Source organism: Euprymna scolopes, chromosome 21, assembly GCF_053919585.1.
Source record: "Euprymna scolopes isolate OS-2025 chromosome 21, ASM5391958v1, whole genome shotgun sequence".
Lineage (NCBI taxonomy): Eukaryota > Metazoa > Mollusca > Cephalopoda > Sepiida > Sepiolidae > Euprymna > Euprymna scolopes.
The window spans coordinates 73,746,117-73,766,722 of record NC_136502.1 but is presented as its reverse complement, the minus strand read 5'-3'; the positions used below and the strand labels follow the sequence as shown (position 1 = coordinate 73,766,722).

Here is a 20,606-nt window from a genome sequence, read left to right as displayed (position 1 = left end):
ATTCTAATAAAATACGGTTATTTAATTATAAATAACTGAATTATGAAAAAAAGAAAGCAGTCCCTACCTTATAATGACATCAGTATTTATTTAATGTATAATTTAACAAGAAATTTATGAATTATGAAAGAAAGAATAATATATTTACCTCATAGATAACCTCAGTTGCTGTCTGTACTTTAATTCCCAGCGCAGAACTTCTACGTCCATCATTTGAGACATCTGCACGATGTTGTGGCCTTCTGCCTCTTCCCGGTAGAGTTCTACAAAGCACATCTTGTTCTGCTCGCACAGCAACAGACACACCAGACCAATAAGTAGTCTGGTAAGACGGATGCATTGCATGTGCCTGTTCGGGATAATATTTGCTGGAAGAGTCAGCCAATGGATGTGCTTGTGCAACACTTCTGGTATCAATGCAACGAAGGATGCAGATGGAAATTGCAGCAGTAATTGGTATAGCAACGGTGACTGCAACCAACACAATGACAATGAGTAAATACTGGTGGATCTTGATATCAGTGTGCGTATAGGCAGCATTTAAGATATCTGCGGTATTGTTACTAACTGTCAATGTCAAAAAGACTGATGTCTTTGCAGATAAAACTGGACTACCACTATCCTTGACCATAAACTGCAGGTGATAGGAGCCAGCATCTTGATGGCCAAGTAAGCGAGTGAAAGACAACAATCCAGTATAATGATTGATGGCAAACAACTGTTTATCGTTGCCTGCAGTTATTTCATATTTGAGAAATGCATTCTCTTGACTGTCACTGTCGGCAGCCTTGAGAAGAGTGATGTTCTTTGTATGATGTGGATGATATTTGACATCGAGATTGAAAGGATTCACACTGGGAAAGGTAAAATATGGAGCATTATCATTTTTATCTTCAATCTGCACAATGACATTGACGCTATTATCAAGTGGAGGGTTTCCATTATCTTTCACTAAAACGTTGAATTTATAAATGTCTTTGAACTCATGGTCAAGAGACATGATTGTTGAAATCAAGCCATCACTGGTTATCTTGAAAGGTAGGAAGTCTTCATTTTTCGTAAGCAAAGAATATGTGAGTCTACTGCCAGCTCCCAGATCAGGATCAGTGGCATTGATAGAACCAACTGACGTCTTTGGACTTTCATTTTCAAACACAGAGAATTTAAATGTATCTTTTGTAAATTGTGGTCTTACATCATTGACATCTTTGACTTTGATGGAGAACTTGCTATCACTGTGTTGTGGAGGAGATCCTTCATCTTTGCAGCTGATTGTAACATCATGGTGCTCTTGCATTTCTCTGTCAACTTTGTGTTTCAATGTCACTTTGTATTCTTTGGATCTTAGTTTTTGTAAACGAAATTTATCATGGTGCAACTCACAATTAACCTGTCCATTTTGTCCAGCATCAGGGTCAGTCACTTTAACATAAGCAATAAAACTACCAATTTCAACATCTTCAAGTATAGTAGCTGTGTTATCAGTTGACTCGGACATGAAAGTTACAAAGATTTCAGGTGGTCTGTTTTGTGTGTTGATTACATTGACCAAAATTCCAGCTAATCCATTGAGAGGTGGATGACCACCATCTTTTGCACCAATAAATAATTTGTATATTGTTTTCATATTTGAAGGTAGTTTGTTTTTTAAAAATACTTCCCCTGATAAATTATTTATTCTAAAATGATTTTTTACATTTTCCGACGTTTCTGTGCTGATATAATAAGAAACTTTTCCATTTTCTCCTTCATCCAAATCTGTTGCTAAAACTGTGACAAAAGGCTTATCACCATATTCTTGGTTATTAATGGAAACATTATAAATATCTTTGCTAAAAACTGGTGCATTATCATTGAAGTCTTTCACTGTAATGTGAATATCTAAAACAGTTTCTTTTGGTGGCAATCCACCATCTCTTGCAATCACTTGCAGAATATATGAATCTTTTTCTTCTCTGTCTAAGGTGTCTTCACCAACAATTGTTAATTTTGGAGTTCCGAAAGGTGTTTTATGAATTGATAATGAAAATGGTTGATTATTTTTTTCTCTTAATTCATATGTGATTTGAGAATTCAAAATACTAATGTCTTTATCTTTTGCATTTGAAATAGACTTTCGAAATCCTTTCTTTACACCCTCCATAAATTCAAGATGTATTTTTTTCTCTGGAAATTCTGGTTTATTATCATTTACATCATTTATAATTATTTTGATTTTAATAATTTTCATAAAGGTTTTTCCTTGTCGTACAGCCACATCCACCATTTGGAAACATTCTGTATTGTAGGTACAAAGAGATTCAGCATCCAGTGTCTGTGAAGTGAAAAGTTTCCCTTTCTTCTCAGAGACATGGAACAACTGTGAAGTTCCAGCTTTTCCCTGTCGCAATTGATTGAATGTGATCAATCGCCTGTTTTCCAAAAGAACATCATCCATGATCTTTGAATCAGTCACAATGTCCCCCAAGTAGGTACCTGGACTATTACCCTCATTAATACTATATGTTAGATCCACACTTTGTCCTAAGTGGAAAACCGACATAAAGAAATAGATGATCGCTATCATGGAAATATTGTTAATACCAAAGTAATATTTTGTAATTTTTAAATTCTTTATTTTCATCCTGAAATAAAAAAAAAAAAGAAAGAAAGATTCTTTTAAATATTATCAGACAAGCTGAACCCAAAATAATTTATAGTTGACAAATTTGCAATTAAAAGAAATAGAGCTGTCAATTTAAAGTTTGACATCTCTAAAAAAAAACAAAAAAAAAACACCCTATATATATTGACTGTTTTTAAATCTTTGAAACAGCTGCATGGAAAACAGCTGATGATCCCAGTTTTCTATTTCACAATGAAGTTAAGGTTTCTTGTTTATTTATCAGTTATATTATTGAATTCACTTTTGTAATTGTGAATTTTCCAGTGGTAAGTCAGTTTATGTAAATGCTAAGTTTGCAGAATGTTTAACTTTATATGTTTAAGAATCTAAACAGCATTTTTTATTTTATATTTATATATATATATATATATATATATATATATATATATATATATATATATATATATATATATAAGTGAACATGTCTGTCTGTGTGTCTGTACATTTCCCTACGCAATAACTCTGTCCATTTAAGTTTACAGGCTTGAAATTTGATATACAGGGTACTGAGATTTGGGGGAATTTTTGTAATCCGTTTTCGGCCAGACATTTCGCTGTTATGGGGTCAAAGTTCAACGATTTGACCTTTGAGAACTCTACCAAACTCCTCCGCATATTTTGGGTATAAACAATTGAAATTTTAGATATTGGACATGGATCTAACTTAATAACTTGATTTGAGCTCAAAACAATAAATGTTAAGGGGTCATAATAGGGATCAAAGTTTTAAAAAATTTGACCTCTGCGGTCTCTACCAAATTACTCAGACAATTTCTAATCTAAACATTTAAAATTTTACATAATGGGTATTTAGAGATAGGGCAAGCATTTTAATCAGTTTGGGTCGAAAATTTGAGCTACAAATATATAAATCTATATATGTATGTTTGCATGTCTGCCTAAACCTTTCGACAGAGGTGATTGATTTTCACAAGATCAGTATCGTTTTGAAGCTTGACCTTTCAGATGACAAATACTGAAAAATTGGCTAAAAACACATTAATTTCTTCACCCTCAACTGGGCACTTTTCTACAGGGAGGGGTCGCTTTTTTCGTCAATATTTTCGAAAGTCATCCCCTCTTTTTGATTGTCTAGCCTTAATTTTAACCTACGTCACTTCCGTTTTGACGGTAGTCGTAACAACAAAGACGTTAAGTTTTTTTCACATTATTTTCCTCCTTCGCCGTACGGGTTCCAGCCTGCCTTTCTACTAACACTTTTTTTTTTTTTTGCTCAACACACACCTCCAAACACCCGGGCAACGCCAGCCACCCATGCTAGTATATATATTAATAATTATATTCTCTTTAAGTTTACAGTTTAATATATACATATCAGTGGCCTGGCAAGGCCACAGGGGAGACAATCAAGCAAAAAAAAAAATCCTAAGCAAAATTCATTCCAAAGCAGCAGAACTGAAGCTGGCTTGCCAGGACACTATATATATATACAAATGCTGGCAAATTTGAGCATATTTTATTGGTTTTAAAATATAGGTTCTTTTTTATCAACTGTCATAAAATTTTAACCAAAGAATAGTATTATAATCTTCAAAAAGCCTGCTGCTTTGGTGAGATGAATTTTACTTAATTTTGTTTTTTTTTTTTTGTTTTTTTGCTTGGTTGTCTTCCCTTGCTAGGCCACTAATAATTAATGACATGTATAATCAACTTCTTAGAGTTAGAACAGGTTCGATCCCAGACAGCAGCTTTTGCACACAAAAGGCTTGATATCCTCTAAAATAGATCTTTATAGCAATAATAAATATATGTAAGAATATGTCTCATTTAATTGTTTATTATTGCTATACATACAAAATTAACTAAATACCCTGTTTCAGTATTAATATTTTGCTAGTTATTATTTTACTTTGGAATATTTTATAAGATAGTGTAAATATCAGAATATCTATTGTTGATTTTCAGCTGAAGAGGGTTTAATGTTTTAATTCATTTTATTCAATTAGAATTAAATTGTTTTTAAAATTTGATATAGTGAGTAAGGAAAGTTAATATATATCAGTTATAGTCAGCTAATGTACTTTCTAACTTCCGGCATGGCTGCTACTGGAAGCGGTGACAAGGCAAATCAGTTTCTTCACGTTTTTCTCTTATGCTTATATTTCTCGAAGCATGTATTCTTTTTTATTACATTTTTTTCAATCTTTCTTTTTTTATTTAATGGTTATTAAAAAGTTTTTTGGTTTATTTTGTTATAGAATTATTGAACTTACACAGATGCAGCGGGCAGCACAACTCATAGCTTCACTATATCTCACTCCCTATCACAAATTGTTACGTTTCCAACCCGTTTCCCTGACCAGGAAGAACAACACGCATCACTTCTAGATCTGTTTTTGACCACAGTTCCCGGTGACTGCATAACGAAGGCCCACAGCCCACTCGGGAACGCTGATCATGCAGTGATAATGGTTGAAATCGCCCTAAACTCTAGAGCCAAAACTGAAGAGCCAGTGCTCAAAACAACGAGATATTATAAAAAGGCTGACTGGGAAGCCATCAGGGAACTAATTAGAGATGCCCCATGGAGAAATATTTTCTCTCTCCCTGCTGAACAATGTGCAAACGAGACCACTGACTGGTTCAAAACTGCAATCGAAGCGCATGTTCCCATGCGGAAATTTTATAGTAAGCCCCACTCTCCTCAATGGTTTATGTCGACTTGTGCAACTGCCATTGCTCAAAAGCAGCATGCATATCGTAGGTTTAACCGACATAAGTCCAGTTCAAACAGACTAAAGTATATAGAAGCTAGAAATAACGTTAAGAAAGAAATAGCGACAGCTAAGAGAGAATTTACGGAAACCACTAAAAAGCGCATCGAAGCACAAAAACTAGGAACTCGAGACTTCTGGAAAATCTACAACAGTGTAGTAAATAATGGGCAATCAACAATTCCCCCACTAACCAACAATCACGAGGTTGTCTCCTCAGCAACCGACAAGGCTAACATGCTTGCCAGTCGGTTTGCCTCCAACTCCACACTGGACCCTTCCAACCACCCCCGACCTGACTTTCCTATGCGGACAGACGCCACGCTAGACGATCTGAAAACCACCCCTGCTCAGGTGCATGCTATCATAAAAAACCTTGACACTTCAAAAGCATGTGGACCCGATCTTATCCCAGCTGTGCTATTAAAAAAGTGCTCAGCCGAAGTAGCTCCAGTTCTCTCCAAACTCTACAACAAATGCCTTAATGAAGCTTGCTTTCCGGGCTGTTGGAAAACTGCTTCTGTTGTACCAGTATTCAAGAATTCTGGCGAAAGGACAGACCCATCAAATTATCGCCCCATTAGCCTCCTCCCACTTTTTGCCAAAATATTTGAGACCATAATTAACCATGCTCTAGTCCATCATCTTACAGATGCTAAACTAGTGACTGACAAACAATATGGATTTAGACAAGCCCGTTCCACAGCAGACATCCTAACTGTGATCTCTGAACGTATATACCATTCACTGGACAAAGCGGGGGAGGGCAGAGCGGTAGCTCTAGATATATCTAAGGCTTTTGACAGGGTATGGCATGAGGGTCTCCTCAGGAAAATCAGATCATACGGTATCACTGGTAGAATACTTAACATAATTAAATCCTTCTTAGATAAGAGAAAAATCCAGGTTGTCCTCGACGGTCGTACATCTAAACAATATGATATAAATGCGAGGGTGCCCCAGGGTTCTATCCTTGGACCTCTATTGTTCCTGATATTCATAAATGACCTCCCCGACAAAATTGCCTCTGAGATGGGTATATATGCTGATGACACTACACTCTATGGCAGGCACGACAGGAAGACGAATGAACACATTTCTAAAGAAATGGCAGAAACACTAGAGGAAGACCTCCAATCTGTAGTGGAATGGGGACAAAAGTGGTTGGTCGCGTTCAATGCTGCCAAGACTAAACTAGTTTCATTCAATAATTACAAGAAACCCTCTCTACCACCCATAGCAATGGCCAACGACTCTTTATCTGAGAGTACATCTTTCAAGCTCCTTGGCCTAACGTTCACAGGAAACATGAGTTGGAACAATTACATTGAAGGCATTGCCAGGGCTGCTGCAAGAAAGGTGGGCTCTCTCTACCGTGCTAGAAAACTACTAACACCCGAAAGTATCCTGTACCTCTATAAGGCCACCATTCGCCCATGTCTGGAGTATCGCTGCCACATCTGGGCTGGTGCATCTGCTACTAGTCTCTCGCTCCTTGACAAGGTTCAAAAGAGAGTCGCAAACCTGATAGGCCCTGAACTGGCATCTAAGCTTCAGCCTCTGTCCCATCGACGAAATGTTGCATCCCTCTGCCTTTTCTACAAGTATTTTAGTGGTGAATGCTCTGACGAACTGCAATCACTTGTGCCCCCACGACGTGAGCACCCTCGACAAACCCGACAGGCTGCTAAATCCCACCCCCACACTATAGAGATCCCTAGATGTAAAAGATCTTTTTACTCCAATAGTTTCTTCCCCAGAACCGCTAGACTGTGGAATTCCATTCCAGGTCCCTGCTTCCCCAACAGTACTGACGTGCAGAAGTTCAAGTGTAACGTGAACCGACATCTTGCTGCCCAAATCCTTACATAGTACCCCAGTAGTTGTTGCCCCTGATAGTAGCTCCCTACACCAAAGTGGCAATTTGCCTTGTTTGGGGTGAAAATGTAATAAAAAAAAAAAATTAGTTTTGTTTTTATAAGAATTACTGAAAACACATTTTGTGCTCTTTTTTTGCTTTTTTAAAGAATTATTGAAAAAACTTAAAATCTTTTTGAACTATTTTTGGAATACTATGTATTGGATAGGTTTTTTATGATGTTTGAAATTTTATTTTTATTTCAATAATTTCATTTGTTATTGTTGATTTAATAATTTTATTTTTATACTTTCATAAACATATTTATTATATAAATTCAAATAAAAACTTATTTTTAAAATTAAACAAAACGCATTTTTACAATTTCATAAACATTTATTATAAAATTTCAGATAAAATAAAAACTTATTTAACTTTGTTATTAGAAGTGCAAATAAAGACTAATTGTGTTATTTTTATTTGTATAGTTTTGTTAATTTTTATTGTACACTTTTCAATGTCCGTTTTTATATTTTATTTCAATAAATCGCCTCACAATAGAAATACAATGACAATAAAAGTGAAGTAACTGGTTTGCCTTGTCACCGCTTCCGGTAGCAGCCATGCCGGAAGTTAGGAAGTACATTATCTGACTATATTTTCTAAAGATAGCAGCTATCTTGGGATGCTTCTTTTCTATGAACAGAAAGAATGTCTTTTGAGAAGGAGAAAGTTTCTCCTGAAATATCAAAATATGTTTTCCCATGCTGGTCTCTATTAGATTTACTGGAAAATGAATAGATAAATTTTTTAAGAAAAATGTTGTATATATTGAGTCCAATTACTTGTTTTACATGTTGCAAGTAGCCTTATATATATATGTGTGTGTGTGAGTGATTGCAGGGAGACCCGTGTAGTCCAGGATTGAACGAGGATCAACACAAATATTCCATCCTCCCATACTTTTATTGTCATTGAAATCAGTGAAATCGACGATTTTTTTAATCAAATTGATTGATTGTGTGCTCTAGTTGGGGACCCACCGAGGTGCACCAGGGGGAATCTTCACATGCCTCTCTATAGTGACTTAGTCCACAATACATTGTAGTCTACATTGCACTGTAGAGAATCTACTGTTGATTTTATAAAATTATATGTAAATAATGACTTCACTTAAAGTTTAAAATGCAAAATCATATATGAGGAATGTAATTACTTTGCTTAGTAATGGAATTCCCATTTGTAATTTAGAAAAGGCAGAATTCTGTTTTTTTTTTTTGTTGTTTTTTTTTTAATGATGTTTTTTTTTTGTTTGTTTTTTATTAATTTTTTTTCAATAACAGACCAATTTCTGCCTTTGATCAGTTTTATTTCTCTTTCTTCCCTCTCTTGAAATGTTAATTTTGGTTTAATTGATTCACATACAGGTCGGAAGGTAGAAGACTTGTTTAATTAAAGAATGACTCTCTGTCTTCTCCCACATATGCATTTGGAATCTTTCTCTTAATTGAGCTTCTTTTTTTTCTTTTTTCTTTTTTTAAATACTTTAAACTTTTATTTCACACCAAAAAAAAAACTATTTGATTTAAAAAAAATAAACTTTGAACATAGTTTTTATGCAAAAGTTAATTTTAATGAATTAAAAAAGAAGAAATTAAAATGTAGGGTTTTTAAGAGAGTTGCCATTCGAACAGTGTTAGTGGTATGGTTAAAGAAGATTGATGATGAGAGGGTTGTCACTTGACTTATGGTTAGTGTTGGGTAATTTTTAATTTTCCTTATTTTTTACCAACTTTTTCAACATAAAAAACAGTTTATCTACAAGAATAATGTAAATATCAGAATATCTATTTCTCATTTTCAAAATCTTATACTTATATTCTTATATATTATTCTAATTATAATTATTATATATTATTATAATTATATTCTGCAGTCAATGATTTTTCTCAACAAATACATACATTATCAGCATATGATCAGTATTAGATTATCATTCTTATTTTACTACATTTCAAGTTTGGATCTACCACTTTTTAAAAAGAAAGTGTCTATATATGATTTATAAAAATAACAATGTTGAACTGGTTAAATGATATTAGAATATGTTAAGCTTGATATTTTTCTCTTAGTAATTACTTTTTTATTTTTTGTATGTATTTTATGATTTTTTTGTGTAAATTACTCATAATTATTATTATATTATTATTATTATTATTATTATTATTATTATTATTATTATAACCGCAATGAGATACTTAATTTCAGTTCTTATATGTCGTGCAATCTTTGTGTCTGAATATTATGTGTTCTTTAAAAAAAAAATCATGTAATTGAATTCAGAACAACCCGCTTTTCAAGGTTTTTTGTTTGAAATTTGTCATAATATTTGTATAGACTTTTACACACATTTAATAAAACTAAATACACAAACGTAACATTTCAAATGAACATGCCAAATGTATGAGTCAGACATTTTGCATGTTGTACATTGATTGCAAAATAAGTGATTATATTGTGAAAATACTAAGAAAACTGATAAAATTTGTATAAAGAAAAGTCATAGTAATTTTCATTTTTGTTTTAAACTACCACAAATTAAACATAAAAGATAGAAATGAAAAAAAGAAAGTTATAAAAATGTTAATGTCAACTAACCTGCAATGTTGTATTGATGAAGCATAAATGTATGAAGAGACAAGATGCGTATTTGTATCCTGGTGTACAACTCTGCTGCTACTGCTGCTATTGTATGAACACAATATATTAGCCTCCTTTTGGGCATATGCATGTGTGTGTACATGTGTATGCTATAATGTGTGTTTTTGTTTGGAAATGGGAGTGTGAGAGAAAGAAAGTCACAGTCCTATCAAATCTCTCCCGTGCATCATGGCAGCTTTTGCTTCTGATCCAAACAAAGCAAATCAAATTATAGGCAAGTATTATTTTTCTCTAGTTTAACTACCTGACAATATTTTACTTTAGTTTTAATTTTACTCTATCTTGTGAAAGATTTTTAGAAAAAATATTTTTAATTTTATCAATATAGATAATAAATATTTTAATAGAAAATATTACAACCACTAGATTAATCAATCGTTTCTTTTGTGTTTGGTCTCAATTCAAATTAACAACTCATGTTTATTTGTTTTACATTTAAAATATTAAAATCGTCTATAATTATTAACTATTTAAATATTTATATTCATAACATATAAAAAGAATAATCTTTAAATATCAACATTTTTAAGTTTACAAAATTCAGTGGGAACGTTTTTTTTATTTTACTTTATGAATGATTTGAGCGTATAATTTACAAGAGCCAATAACAGTTGTAGTTTTTAAGTAATTTTTATTTTAATGCTTTCTATTTATTACTTGTTAAAGATATCATCATTAAACATTACTTTTTTAATATATGGGAAGGACTCAATGACTACTCATGAATTAGTTTTAGATTTAAATTTTAAATCGTAAAGTAGATTTGAATTGCAATATACGTTTATTTAGGAATTAAAAATTGAATGCATATCTATATTTTCATTCATTGTAAATATACATCTCAACATTATAAAGAGAAATAAGTTTTCTTTTATGCTTTTTACTTTTTCAACTATTCTAATGCCAATTAAAAATAATTCTTTCTATGTAAGATGAGAAACAAGTTTTCATTTTATTCTCAAATAGCAATTTTTTTCTATCGCTATAATTTACTAGAGTAGAATGTTTTTCCCTTTAAAATTTCTTTATTATTGAGTCTATTATCCTGTCAAGATAATTTACTTTTAAACATCAATAAATGCTTCTCCAAATGCAATTCATGTATATAATAAATAATAGACAAATTTTCTATTAGAAATTTGTTAAAATTGCAAAATTACATTTCATGGAAAATACATTTCATATGAGATTGGAATATATAGATGGAAAAACAATGTTATAATAATTTTAAAAGATATAAAAAGTTTAAATTTCTTGTAAGAGAAATCACCTTTAATTTCTATGAATCAACATGGTGAAATATAAACAAAACTAAGCAAATCTTGTATTATTAATTTAAATGATTGATTATTTCTATAATCTAATATAAATAAAATCCCTTTGGAGGGTTGTATGTAAAATAGTGTTAAGAAATGAAAAGTATCAAATAATTGATTGTAATTTTATGTTTGTATTGAATGCATTGATGTTGGAGTGTTTGGTGGAGAATCTTGTTGAAGGTTTTCTCTATTCTCAATGTTTTCTATCTCTTTTTCTTTGTCATCTTGTATAGTTTCTACTTCTGATTGTGTTTGTTCTTGTTGAGGCTCACATGTAACATTGTCTGCATCAACATTGTGCAAATGCAATTGCGTTTCAGATGTGCATCTATCTGCTGCATTCTTCTTCAGACTACCCCACTGCCTATAGTCCGAGTTAGGGTCAGCATCTGCCTTATACATCCGTCTTGGAAGAGTCCTTGTATCTCCAGGAGACATGAATGTTTGTAATGAAGGTTTCATATCTGTGTATTCCTCGTGAATATTCTCTGCTGAATGTGGTTCATAATAATCTGATGTTTCAGATGCTGAAATAAATCAAGGAAAGAAAATTTGCAAAAGATATTTAACCAATAAGATATGGAAATAATGATATATATCTCTTAATATTATCTAATTTTTTTTACTTCTAATTAAAATCAAGTTAATCAACCACAGTTAATGGGGAACTGACGGCTTTCCCATATTATCAGCTTCAAATCTTCAATTACAATAATAATTATAAATAGTAATAATATAAATATCATGAAATGATAAAAACAGTATTAGAGATCAAACCCATACCTCAGTTGTCATAAACTTCTGATTCTAACCTCGCAGCAATGTCTTCAACCTTTGTGAGATGATGAAAAAAACAAAATTGACATAATCAATTATGTAAAATATGTATAAGTAATTTTTACTTACCTGGCACATTTTGACAATGATTTGCATATCTTTCAGCATAGGGATCTTCTTGATCTAAATTAGACGCAGATGCCATATCAGGATGAAAAGCAGGAGCCATACAATTTCTATCTTCATGTCTTTTTCCACCACTTGCACCTCGGATTTCCTTTCAACATATCAAATGCATGATAAACATTAAAATACAAAAATATTTTTAATTTCTTGAAGAAAATAAACTAACATGTAAAGTTATCATCTTAGATTTGAAAAATTAGACACAAATAGCATTTAAGCTGACATCAAACTGACTAGCTAGTTTTATTTGCTATTGTTGTAGTTTATTTCTGACAATATAGTAAACTAATATGCTGCGATTTGAATTATAGCTATCAAATGCATGATCTCATTAGAGTACAAAACTATTTTGAATTCTTTGAAGACAATTTAATGTATGAAGTTATTTTATCAAATTTTTTAAAGTCAGACCTAAATAGCATTTCAGCTGACATCAAACATTGCTTCTAACTTGTTACTTCAAATTTATTGTGTACATCTTTGGTATAATTAGATTACACCATTAAGTGTACTTAATTACAATCTATTTAAAAATGTCTCGGTCTGCCTGAGACCACTGCTAACATAAATCATTTTAGAATAATCACCTAAAAATAAAAATTAGCAAGGAATATAATTTATATCAAATCGGAGAAGATTGTAACAGTGTTTACCTTAAGCATAAAAATAGGAAAACAAATTAACAGTTATTAATAAAACTGACTTTATTGCATCCCGGATAATTCCAGATTGGTATAGCTAGTTATATATTAAATTATAAGAAAGAATGACAAAACTACACCTACCTCATAGATGACCTCAGTAGCCGTCTGCACTTTAATTCCAAGAGTCGAACTTCTACGTCCATCATTTGTGACATCTGCACGATGTTGTGGCCTTCTGCCTCTTCCCGGTAGAGTTCTACAAAGCACATCTTGTTCTGCTCGCACAGCAACAGACACACCAGACCAATAAGTAGTCTGGTAAGACGGATGCATTGCATGTGCCTGTTCGGGATAATATTTGCTGGAAGAGTCAGCCAATGGATGTGCTTGTGCAACACTTCTGGTATCAATGCAACGAAGGATGCAGATGGAAATTGCAGCAGTAATTGGTATAGCAACAGTGACTGCAACCAACACAATGACAATGAGTAAATACTGGTGGATCTTGATATCAGTGTGCGTATAGGCAGCATTTAAGATATCTGCGGTATTGTTACTAACTGTCAATGTCAAAAAGACTGATGTCTTTGCAGATAAAACTGGACTACCACTATCCTTGACCATAAACTGCAGGTGATAGGAGCCAGCATCTTGATGGCCAAGTAAGCGAGTGAAAGACAACAATCCAGTATAATGATTGATGGCAAACAACTGTTTATCGTTGCCTGCAGTTATTTCATATTTGAGAAATGCATTCTCTTGACTGTCACTGTCGGCAGCCTTGAGAAGAGTGATGTTCTTTGTATGATGTGGATGATATTTGACATCGAGATTGAAAGGATTCACACTGGGAAAGGTAAAATATGGAGCATTATCATTTTTATCTTCAATCTGCACAATGACATTGACGCTATTATCAAGTGGAGGGTTTCCATTATCTTTCACTAAAACGTTGAATTTATAAATGTCTTTGAACTCATGGTCAAGAGACATGATTGTTGAAATCAAGCCATCACTGGTTATCTTGAAAGGTAGGAAGTCTTCATTTTTCGTAAGCAAAGAATATGTGAGTCTACTGCCAGCTCCCAGATCAGGATCAGTGGCATTGATAGAACCAACTGACGTCTTTGGACTTTCATTCTCAAACACAGAGAATTTAAATGTATCTTTTGTAAATTGTGGTCTTACATCATTGACATCTTTAACTTTGATGGAGAACTTGCTATCACTGTGTTGTGGAGGAGATCCTTCATCTTTGCAGCTGATTGTAACATCATGGTGCTCTTGCATTTCTCTGTCAACTTTGTGTTTCAATGTCACTTTGTATTCTTTGGATCTTAGTTTTTGTAAACGAAATTTATCATGGTGCAACTCACAATTAACCTGTCCATTTTGTCCAGCATCAGGGTCAGTCACTTTAACATAAGCAATAAAACTGCCAATTTCAACATCTTCAGAAATTGTAGCTGTGTTATCTGTTGTTTCTGACATGAATGTGACAAATATATTTGGAGGTCTGTTTTCTGTGTTAACTACATGAATTAATATTCCTACCAAGCTATTTAAAGGGGGATTACCACCATCTTTTGCACCAATATATAATTTGTAAGTTTTTTTAGGATTTGAAGGCAATTTATTTTTTAGAAATATTTCTCCAGAGACATCATTTATTCTGAAATGATTTTTTACATTTTCCGACGTTTCTGTGCTGATATAATAAGAAACTTTTCCATTTTCTCCTTCATCCAAATCTGTTGCTAAAACCGTAACAAAAGGCTTATCACCATATTCTTGGTTATTAATGGAAACATTATAAATGTCTTTGCTAAAAACTGGTGCATTATCATTAATATCTGTTACTTTAATATGAATATCTAAAACACTTTCTTTTGGTGGAGATCCACCATCTCTTGCAATCACTCGTAACATATATGACTCTTTTTCTTCTCTGTCTAAGGTGTCTTCACCGATAATGCTTAATTTTGGAATACCAAAAGGTGTTTTTTGGATTGATAATGAAAATGGTTGATGATTTTGTTCTCTTATCTCATATGTTATTTGAGAGTTCAAAATACTAATGTCTTTATCTTTTGCATTTGAAATAGATTTTTCAAACCCTTTCTTTACACCTTCCATGAATTCAAGATGTATTTCTTTCTCAGGAAATTCTGGTTTATTATCATTGACATCATTTATGATAACTTTGATTTTAATTATCTTCATAAAGATCTTTCCTTGCCGTACAGCCACATCCACCATTTGGAAACATTCTGTATTGTAGGTGCAAAGAGATTCAGCATCCAATGTCTGTGAAGTGAAAAGTTTCCCTTTCTTTTCGGAGACATGGAACAACTGTGAAGTTCCAGCTTTTCCCTGTCGCAATTGATTGAATGTGATCAATCGCCTGTTTTCCAAAGAGACATCATCCATGATATTTGAGTCAGCTGCAATGTCCCCCAGGTAGGTACCAGGACTATTTCCCTCATTCACACTGTATGTCAGGTCCACACTCTGTCCCAAGTGAAGAGTCAACATGAAAATGTAGATGATTACTAAAATAGTAATATTGTTAATACCAGAAGAATATTTTGCAATCCTCACAATTATTTTCATCCTGAAATTAAAAAAAATATGTAAGATAAATACATTTTTACAAATTATTAGATAACAAATTTTATGTATTTTCATCAAATCTGAACATTTAATGTTATGTTTCTCGTTTTATTTCATGTTAGAAACCTAATAGAATCTTTGTGTTAGATACATATATATCAGATAAAGGATTCGGTTGAAAAGAATTCTTTACGCATTAGCTTCATCTCTTTTTAGATGTTCATTTATTATATATCTTAATTTTAAATTTTAAAAATATTTATTTTTATAATTATTTATTGTATTTTCTGACCAAATGGGAATGTTAGCATATGTTATAACTTTCTTTGGGATATACAACATTATTGCAATTGAAAAGAAGTCATTTTTCTAGTCTTTGATTTAAAAATTGAAACAAGAAAAGGAAAAAACAAAAACCGATAGCTAGTTTTGCTGTCACTATATAAAGCTGAATGGGTGTATTTGAAAAATAAAAAAAAATTATATATATATATATATATATATATATATATATTGTAAAAAACAACCACAGTATGTTATTTAGACAACTGGGAATGAGTTTTAAATAGTAATCACACTCAATCGAAGCAAGTACTTTTTCTGTTTACAGAGGGAGAGCTGCCATAGCTGAATGTAGATAATCTCTAAGACTAAGATGAAATATCTGAGCATGACACAAAATGGTAAATGAGTCAATATTGAAATTTATTGTACAAATGGGTTTTTAATAAAATGCTTCTTGGTCAAAAACTTGTGTGTGTTTCTTTTTTAGAATGTTCATTAATTTTGAATTAACATTAATTTTTAATTTAAAATTAATCGAATTAAAATATCCACCCAAGAGCATAATAGGAAAAAAACAAACCACAAAAAAGGGCTAGTTAGAATCAAGTATCGATTTGTCAAGGGCATTGCTATTACGGTTTAATATTAAAAGCTTAACTTACTTCATTTTGTATATTTGAAAAAGAACTTGAATTTAAATCATATTTCAACATAGTGAAAGGGAAAAAATATTATTCAAATTAATTATTGATTTTTCAAACGTGTTGCTATTCAAGTTTGAATTTGAAAACCCAGTTGACACAATTTTATCTTATAAATCAGCTGAATTATTATTTTAGTTTGAAATGTTTTCTGAATGAATATAAATATTAGAATATATATTTTCCCTTTTATTTATTGCGGAAATGTTTTTAAACCTTTAATTATTTTTTTTTTTTAAATAATTATGAATTAAACCACTTTTAAATTATTACATATTATTATATAATAATCTTGTGCATTTGATAATTTTTCACAACATATATATTTCTGTTTTCTCATATTTTTTCATCATTCCTGAGTTATGATGGAAATTTGTTTCCACTTGGCACGATCCAGGTGAAGGCTGGTTTAATGGAGATCATTGTACAGGGTCTCTGCTCATCTCATCATTAGCTCTTTTTCGCTTCCTGGCGATTTGAAATTTAAATACAAGTTTGGCAACAGTGTCCTTGACCAAATAATCTGAGCCATCATTCTCTCATCTTGCCTTTGATTTGCATGATGTCATACTGTCTTCGAATGTCGTCATTACACACATGGTCAAACAGTGTAATTCCCAAGATCCAGCTAAACCAGCCATAATGATGAATCTTTGCACTGTCTCCTTCATTGTCAGCAACCACTTAGAACTGTACAAAACAAAGCATATCGCAACAATTTAATAGATCTTCAACATTAGACATTTGTTAATATTGTAGTCACAGAGGACGTTAGGAGTGGGACAATATTTGGGTCATGTTGCATTTATATGTACAGCGATTTACTGGTGGTGTTATTGTCATTACTGAGCACCAGTCTGAAGGCGTGCATTCGCTGGTAATTCCATCTATTGACTTGTATGATGCCGTGCTCATCTTGATTGATGGTTAAATACTGTATCAATTTGTTCTTCCATAAATGTACTTGTTGTTGCGGGTCAGACTTGCTTTCAGAGGCTAGCAAAAAATAATTCTCATATGAGTGCCCAAGGCACGCGTTAGTACAGGTCCCTGGTGATGCTATCCATGACAAGAATAAAGGGAAGCAGTGAGGACTAAGCCTTATCGCACTCCAACCATAATGGGGAAGTTTTTAAACATTTCAACAGCAGTTTGTACAAGGCTCTTCAATCAGTTAAAGATTAGCCTGATCCAGCTTTTTGGGGCACTATCTAATCATAGCTGATGCACTCAGTTGAAAGCCTTTTCCAGGTTCCAGTGATTTCAACCTCTCAGCAGGCTTCTCCATCAGGGTCTACTTGCATGAATGATATTTGTTGTGTTGCACTTCTAAATGGATCCACACTAATTTGTGTACTCATTAACTTCTCCCTTATTTTGCAGCCAACAATTGCTAAACAATCTTGATTGCGTGGAAAGAAGTCAAATTGGCCTGGAGTTGCGGGGAGGGGGGGGATAATGTCTATACACAAACACTGGAAGGAAGATAGTATGGGATAAATTTTCTTTATAAATAAAGTCATTTAAGATCAGCATTTAATTAAAAAGTTAGTAAATATTGTTTGAAAGATCCGGATTTAAATAATAAGTGAAATATAAAAAATATATGCATTAGACAATCAGTCTTAAAAACTATACAATCCTGCACTATTCAAAAAGAGACATTGCAATTTATTTGCACAGTGACTGGGAACCAATGGAATTTATATATAAACAAAAGCTGTAATTTTAACAATCAGCCAAGTTAAAGTATTTTCAGATGAAGCATCTTTGACTCAGTTGCCATAGCAACAATCGGTCTTGTTAGAACTGCTACCATCTTGTAAAATGAATAACAGACACACACATATGGTGTTTAAGAAATCAGTGTATGCCAAAGGCAGCAATAATACAAAAATAAAACATTCATATTACCAAATGATGGATAATATTTAAGTTTGAATTTCAAATAAGGAAATTTTGGAGACGTTTTGTTTTGTATTTTTTGAGAACATCATACTATTAATCATTTTTACTTTTCATTTGCTAAAATTTTGTAAGAAAAATACAAATGCATTGATCATAAAATTAAAGTATCTAATAAAAACGTCAACATGATTTGGGATGTTTTTGTATAATTTGTAATCTGCAAAGTTTTTTTAACTGTGTAATAGCTAATAGGAATATATGTATATATGCCAGTTGAAATGGATTTCCTTACAGGAAAAAGTTTCATGAGAATATTAAGTTCACAAATGATAACCAGTAACACATATTAATACTAATAATAATGATAATAGAAGCGATTAATATGAAGTGAGTGGATACACAGTGTAATACAAAAAAGTGCCTTGAATTAGATTTCCACCATATTTATTTCATGATGTTGAAATTATGGCTGGTTTAACTGGAGTTGAAGGATAAAGACATAATGTTATGAGATAAGGGTGTACTGACTTCTACACCTATGCTGAAATTGGTAATCAGAAAGAACATCACTGGATTTTTTAAGATAAAAATCAGTGGATTTGAATGAAGTAGTTTTTTTTTGTTTTTTTGTTTTTTTTAACATGTGACTGATCACATATGAAGCAGATGTTTATACATATTTTTTCATTAGAAAACGAAACTTTTCAGGATTATAGATGAAAATCTTTACTTATAAATGATCAAATAAGCATTCAATCATTTGATTAGTAAAAAATATTATTAATATTAATATTACAAATATTTTCAATTAGATGACACTCAAAAATAAATATATTTTTCAGAGAAATTATAATTTAATCTCTTAAATAAATTTAAAAAATTCCATCATAATTCATTTAAGTGTTAATTGTAATTTAATTTGCTCAAATCTTTGCAAGCAAAATATATTGCAAAATCAAAATATCTAATGAAAGAATTAGCATGATTTATAATAACCATGTTAAACTTTAATAAAATTAGAATTATAACAATTTAACATTTGCTAGTTTCCGCTCAGGAATTGCGCATGTCTGTGTGTGTGTTTTATATAAATTAAATACACACAAATTATATCTGATGATGATTGTTATTATTATTATTATTATTATTATTATTATCATTATTATTATTATTTTGATAGCCACAACAAGAAGGCTTTATTATTTCAGTTCTTATATGCAATACCATCTTAATGTGTCTGAATCATTTGTTTTTGTTTTTTTAATTTTGTAATTAATTTACAACCGGCCTTTCAAGATTTTTTTTTACACATAATAATAAAATCCTTATTAATACTTTAATCTAACATTTCATACAAACATATCAAATGCATGAGTCAGACATTTTAAATCTTTGTAGATTGATTGCAAAATGGTGAATTGATTAAATTGTGAAAATATCAGCATTTTCTATAGAAGAATAAAAAATTGAATTTGTATAAAAGAAAAGCTTTACTGTGTTTAATTGTTGTGAATCTATCAAAGCAAACATGGATAAGCATAAAAGATAGAAATGAGAAAAGAAAGTTATAAAAATGTTAATGTCAACTAACCTGCAATGTTGTATTGATGAAGTCAAAATGTATGAAGAGACAAGATGCGTATTTGAATCCTGGTGTACAGCCTGGCTGCTACTGCTGCTGTTGCTAGTGTATGAACACAATATTAACCTCCTTTTGGGCACACATGTATATGCGGTTGTGTGTGTGTTTATGTGTGGAAATGGGGGTGTAAGAGAAAGAAAATCAGTCCTATCAAGTCTGCTCCATGCATCATGGCAGCTTGTGCCTCTGATTCAAACAAAGCAAATGGAATTATTTAATAAAAAAGGCAAGTATTTTCCTTTTTCTATTTTAACTCATAGACAAAATGTTATTTTAGTTTTAATTTTACTCTACCTCCTGAAGAATTTTTAGAAAAATTTTTTTGATTTTATTAATATAAATAATAAATATTTTAATAGAAAATACTACAAACATGAGATTAATCAATCATTTCTTTTGTGTTTGTCTCAATTATTATAATCTCTCTGTTACTTGTTTTATGTATTAAAGTTTAAACTAACCAAACATGTTTATTATTTCTACATTAATTCTACAAAAAATAATAACAATTGTATTTTTTTAATAATTTTTGTTTCATGTTTTCTATTTATC

The 20,606-nt window shown here is 31.7% G+C and overlaps 2 protein-coding genes across 2 annotated transcripts in view; both read right to left on the bottom strand.

Moving 5' to 3' along the window:
• The window catches only part of LOC145242851 (protocadherin Fat 4-like), a 74,180-nt gene extending 64,134 nt beyond the window's left edge, over positions 1–10,046 (bottom strand). Inside the window, exons 1-2 of the mRNA XM_080105967.1 lie at positions 9,917–10,046; positions 149–2,624 (exon numbers count right to left, since the gene is read on the bottom strand). Of these exons, the coding sequence (XP_079962093.1) occupies positions 149–2,623 (2,475 nt within the window). The 5' untranslated portion in view covers position 2,624; positions 9,917–10,046. The remainder of the gene's footprint in view (positions 1–148; positions 2,625–9,916) is intronic.
• A 1,240-nt stretch (positions 10,047–11,286) lies between these two features.
• On the bottom strand, positions 11,287–20,349 carry LOC145242501 (protocadherin beta-16-like). The gene is made up of 4 exons (XM_080105562.1): positions 20,004–20,349; positions 13,047–15,519; positions 12,205–12,352; positions 11,287–11,825 (listed from the first exon to the last, which is right to left on the bottom strand). Exons 2-4 carry the CDS (start codon positions 15,516–15,518, stop codon positions 11,422–11,424), a joined length of 3,024 nt encoding a protein of 1,007 aa, XP_079961688.1. The 5' UTR covers position 15,519; positions 20,004–20,349; the 3' UTR covers positions 11,287–11,421.
• Positions 20,350–20,606: the final 257 nt, after the last annotated feature.